The sequence below is a fragment of the Octopus bimaculoides genome, chromosome 26, assembly GCF_001194135.2.
Source record: "Octopus bimaculoides isolate UCB-OBI-ISO-001 chromosome 26, ASM119413v2, whole genome shotgun sequence".
In the NCBI taxonomy this organism is placed as follows: domain Eukaryota; kingdom Metazoa; phylum Mollusca; class Cephalopoda; order Octopoda; family Octopodidae; genus Octopus; species Octopus bimaculoides.
This window is the reverse complement of record NC_069006.1, coordinates 90,632-96,484: the sequence shown is the minus strand read 5'-3', so window position 1 is coordinate 96,484 and position 5,853 is coordinate 90,632. Positions and strand designations below refer to the sequence as shown.

At 38.9% G+C, this 5,853-nt stretch overlaps 1 protein-coding gene across 1 annotated transcript in view; it reads right to left on the bottom strand.

The window, feature by feature from the left end:
- Window positions 1-5,853, bottom strand: part of LOC106876719 (probable serine racemase) — a 24,066-nt gene that overhangs the window by 7,118 nt on the left and 11,095 nt on the right. The window contains exons 7-9 of the mRNA XM_014925390.2: window positions 4,988-5,115; window positions 2,891-2,941; window positions 1,158-1,328 (exon numbers count right to left, since the gene is read on the bottom strand). Coding sequence (XP_014780876.1) covers window positions 1,161-1,328; window positions 2,891-2,941; window positions 4,988-5,115 — 347 coding nt within the window. The 3' untranslated portion in view covers window positions 1,158-1,160. The remainder of the gene's footprint in view (window positions 1-1,157; window positions 1,329-2,890; window positions 2,942-4,987; window positions 5,116-5,853) is intronic.

Here is a 5,853-nt window from a genome sequence, read left to right as displayed (position 1 = left end):
GGAGCTTTGTCGTGGGTTCTATCAGTATACCGCGGGCTAAGGGAGCTTTGTCATGGGTTCTATTAGCATAGAAATTCCAAAACGATTTGGCATGAAGTTGGAAGTGAACTGGTTATATGTTTAGGGTCGCGTGCGAGTCAGAGAGGAGGAAGTGGGGGAAGAGTAGTGATGTAGAGAGAGAGGGATAGAGATAGAATAGATAGATAGAGAGAGAGAGAGACAGAGGACAGGCTGCAGGACATCATGCTGGTTTCAAATTCGTTGGGTTTTTAGAAAAAAGTTGAAAGAAACACAGCAGTGTTTAACCATGAGATTAAATGTTTGAATCGGTAACAGAAATGAGTTAAAATCGTAATTTTTAAAGGCGGGGAGAGACGAATTTCAGTCAGGTTTGGGCTAAGTAGCAAAACTTCAAGAAAGTAGAGACGAGGACGATAAATCAAGTGATATACATAGATAATCATGAATTTAAGACAGAAATGTATAGTTAGAAAAACAGAGTGGGGGTGGTGGAAGGGGAGCGCATCAGAAGGGATAATATATAAAAATAGAGATGATTTAGCTATTGTTCATGTCTTCGAGAGCTTTGTCGTGGGTTCTATCAGCATAGAAATTCCATATATATATATATATGTGTGTGGTTCAAAATTGAGCAAAAACAGAAAGCAGAGATTGGTGAGGGAACCACAAAGTGTATGAGTTTTATGCTCAGGTAAAATGGAAGAGTCTTTCATGTTTCATGTTTGCAATTTTCTACACAAAAAATCAAAGAAGGAAAATATAGAGAGAGGAGAAAAAAAAACATGTCTGGATTAATGGTTTCACATGTTGAATTGACCAGGAAGAAAGGTTAGTGGTGAGGGAGACAACACTAATCTGGCTAAAGTGTGTGTACCAATGTGTACATGTATATAATCTGTTTAGGTGTTTTTCCTTTTTTTGCAGGGGAACTAGATCTCAAAACACATACAAAGCTATAAATATTGGGTTAAAAAAAAATCCCTTTTGGATAGAATAAGTCAAAGGTAAGCTTCAATTATTCTGTCCAATCGTTAAATGACTGAAACAAGTAAAAGATAAAAGATATATAAAGTTTTCCTGAAATTCATATACTGTTACACAGAGAAAATTTATCCCTGTTATAAATATTTACCTACCTCTCAGGTTTCCTTATTTGAAGACAGGTTCGTTTGCCATGGTAACTGATCCAAATCTACATTGCCACCACAAAGAATCACTCCAACGTTTTGTGCTGAAGTATGTAGATGTTGAAACTTGTGTTGTAGGAGAGCAGTGAGACCAGTTGCTGAAGCAGACTCGATGACCACCTATAACAATAGAATAACAATTGTAAGGCTTAGCTGCTAACTTTAGTATTTGAGCAACCATGTCTAGCTGGGTGTGTCAAACTCATTTGGCCTTATGGACTGGATTGAAGCATAAACTATATTTTACAAGCTGGAAAGAGGGAATCATACATTACTAAAAATCCTGAGTCATATAGATTCATATGATCAGTTTCCCGGTTTCCATTGCCTATATAATTCCATCTGGATGGGACACAAGTCCATCACAGGGTTACTCACTTTTGGCAGCTGAGTGGACTGGAGCAACGTGAAATGAAGTGTTTTGCTCAAGAACGCAATACGTTGCCCAGTCCAGGAATTGAAACCACAATCTTATGATTATGTGTCCAATAGCCTAACCACTAAGCCATGCTCCTCCACATAATGAAGGCCAAAGTAAAAGGATAAAGGGGTCAATATATATATTATAACAACTTCATTAACAATAAAGAAAGGAATGAATATGAAATATTAAGAAAGTTTGTGCATATGTATGTAGGTATAGATATGTGAAGGCACATGGCTCAGTGGTTAGGGTATCTGACTCATGGTTGTAAGACTGTGAGTTCAATACATGGTTGCATGTTGTGTCCTTGAGCAAGATTCTTTATTTAATATTGCTCCAGTCCACTCAGCTGGCAAAAATGATTAGTACCAGAATTTGAAAGGGCCAGCCTTGTCACACTCTGTGTCCTGCTGAATCTCCCTGGGAATTATGTTAAGGGTACATGTATCTGTGGAGTGCTCAGCCACATCCACATTAATTTCATGAGCAGTCTGATTTGGCATGGTTTCTACAAGAGTATAGTGTGCCTTTTGCACACCACCTGCACAGGTAACAGTTCTGAAACACTGGCCTCAGCCACAACTGTGATCTCACTTGGCTTGACAAGCCTTTTCAAGCACAGCACATTGCCAAGGGTCTTGGACATTTGTCACTGCCTCTGTAAGGGTGCTTTTGTGTGCCAGTTATGCAAGACTGGCATTGACCATGATTACAATTTCACTTGGCTTGATGGGTCTTCTCAAGCATCACATATGGCCACAGGTATTTATCTTGTGAAACAAACTTAACCACTGAGCCATGCTTGTGTCATTGTATTTCATCTCCAGAGCAAGGTAGGTGCTCTTGCTCACCTGTATGATTGATGAAGAAGGGGTGGGTAATCTAAAGGTGGAAAACAAAAACAATAATAATCAACAACAAAAAGAAAAGTCAATGCGGGAGCTTCAGTTTGAGTATCTAATCTGCTAGAAATAGCAGATCCTTCGTGTCACATCCTTCTCCCTTAAACAAAGAGCAGAGATATTAGAAAAAATACTTCAAGATAAATTATAAGTAAATAAAGGACAGAATGGTCATATCTGGATTGTTTTGGTCATAAGCCTGCTAAAAATAGTAGCTAACACAGAGTAATCTGAGACAAGACACTCTGTGATAGAAAATGAGAGGAGATGGGCATGACTGGATCAGGGGCAGTTTTAAAGGTTAAATGACAACATGCATCTACACACAGACACACACACACACACACAGAGCTTACCTTCATAGTTTGAAAAGCAAACTTCATTCCTTCAATGATTTCTTGATCTGTCTGAAAACAGAGAAATATTTACTAAATTATTGTATTTAGCTGCATGTACGCATATGGATAGTGTGTGAGTTTGCAGGTATCTGGAAATACTGATATATACATATATATGTTTATATATATATACTCTTTTACTCTTTTACTTGTTTCAGTCATTTGACTGTGGCCATGCTGGAGCACTGCCTTTAGTTGAGAAAATCGACCCCAGGACTTATTCTTTGGAAGCCTAGTACTTATTCTATCGATCTCTTTTGCTGAATCGCTAAGTGACGGGGACGTAAACACATCCTCATCGGTTGTCAAGCGATGTTGGGGGGACAAGCAGACACACATACATATATATATACATATATACGACAGGCTTCTTTCAGTTTCCGTCTACCAAATCCACTCACAAGGCTTTGGTCGGCCCGAGGCTATAGTAGAAGGCACTTGCTCAAGGTGCCACGCAGTGGGACTGAACCCGGAACCATGTAGTTGTTAAGCAAGCTACTTACCGCACAGCCACACCTGATATATATATATATATATATATATATATATATATTTCACTGGCTTGTGTATATATGCATGTGTGTATGTGTATTTGTATATATTTATAAACACACAGATTAATAAATATTTGTTACACTGGTGCATATATATATATATATATATATATACATATATATATAAGACATACACACACATATATATGTGCTTGTATGTATGTATGCATGCATGTACATATGCTTGTATGTAGCATAGGTCCTAAAAAATTCTGGGTTAATGTCCTGCATGCTAGAAGACTGCTGGGAGTGAGGCATCCTTTAGTTTTGTTAAAGCTTGTCTCTAGAAGGTCACTCTGATATAAAACCAGATATGAAGGGAATGGCATAGAAAATTTAGGGGATCTTTTGCTGGCACTTCATGGTGCTCCCACATTCCTGAGTCTGTGACCCATATTGGCATCAGATACCTTGCTCTGTCTGTCTTATCAATAACGTGACTTTCCAATGCCTGGTTCAGCAGGAGAACACCACATGGAAGCTCTGTGTGTATGTGAACCATGGTGAAGCAGCCAACTGCACATGCAATAACCTCAATCACAGACATTGCTGACATGTTGCATGGGCAATGGTCACTAATGGTCTTCCTTGGTCACAAATGGACGACCACCAATGTGTATGAATGTATGTATGTATGCGTATATATACTTGCATGTATATAAAGTTGCTACATGTGTGGAACTCCAGCAGACAGCTATATGTATGATTCTTGGCACATGTGGATTCCTATATGTAGGATTCTACATGTGTGGGTTGCTGGTAAAATCCACATGTATTGAATGTCGGGTTTTTCTGATAGGAATCTTTTTATTAGGGACCACAAAATTTCTTCCTTCCTTTTTGTGATTGCAAATCTTCAATATCAAAAGGAAAAAGGTCCTTCCTCAGCCATATCAGGCTCATAAAACCAGTTCTCCAGGTTCTGTGGTGTATATAGTCCCTCCTGGATAGGACGCCAGCCCATTACAGGATTACTCAAATTTGCCAGCTGAGTGGACTCGAGCAACGTGAAATGAAGTGTTTTGCTCAAGAACACAACACATCACCCAGTCCTGGAATTGAAACCACAATCTTACGATCATGAGTCCAACATCTTAACCACTATGCTACATACTTCCACAAGTCCTTCCTAACCCATAAGCTCATAAAGCTAGTTTCCCGGTTTCCTCGGCATATATATATTCCCCACCTGGACAGGACACTGGTCTGTCGCAAGATTACTCCTTTTTGCTACCTAAGTGAACTGGAGCCACACGAAATGAAGTGTTTTGCTCAAGAATACAATGCATCGCCTGGTCTAGAAATTGAAACCACAATCTTGTGATCGTGAATGCAACACTCTAATCACTTGGTCACATACCTCCATAATCTTTAAAATATACAAACATTCTGTGGCGTCCAGGAAATTCCCTGGCCTGGTTTGACTCCAGTACATCTTGACTCACATAGACTCCACTTGGTAAGCTGTATGCTTTTTTTTGAGGACTGACAACATACTTACTACACTCAGGACATCGTTCTCAGCATACTTCAGCACTATAGGCCATGTGATTTCACCAAGTTGCTGCCTGGCTATACTATCAGCTATGGTGTTCACTCGAGCTGGGGGTCCTTCCCACATTCGGCGCCCTTTCAGCAGAAAAGAAAAGAATAATAAGACAATGACACACAAAAGTAAGAAGCTACTGTTGTGATGTGTTTATGGGAAGAAGTGTATTTAAAAATGAAGTACTCAATACTTCAGCTTGGAGTGTCCAATGTATTGATATATTTATTTTTTTTTTATTTTTTTATTTTTTATCTCTTACTTGTTTCAGTCATTAGTCTGTAGCCATGCTGGAGCACTGCCTTGAATCGACCCCATGACTTATTTATACGCCTTTCTACAATTGGCACAAGGCCTGAAATTTTAAGGGTTAATTCTATCGACTGGTACTTGTTTTTTCATCCTTGAAAGGATGAACAGCAACGGCAATCTCAGACGAATTTCAACCCTGAACAACATTTTGTTCAGTGTGCTAATGATTCTGCGAGCTAATGTTAATAATAATAATCTTTTCTACTATAGGTGCAAGGCCTAAAACTTTTAGAGGAGGGGAGCAAGTTGATTACATTGAGCACCAGTATTCCACTGGTACTTACTTCATCAATTTCAAAAGATGAAAGGCAAACTTGACCTCAGTGGAATTTGAACTCAGGACATAAAGGCAGATGAAACGCTGATAAATATTTTGCCCAGCATGCTTGACGATTCTGCCTGGTCACCACCTTCCATTTCATAATAACAACAATAATAATAATAATAATTATAATAATGGTTTCTGATTTAGGTACAGGGCTAGCAATTTTGACAGGGTGGGGTGGGTG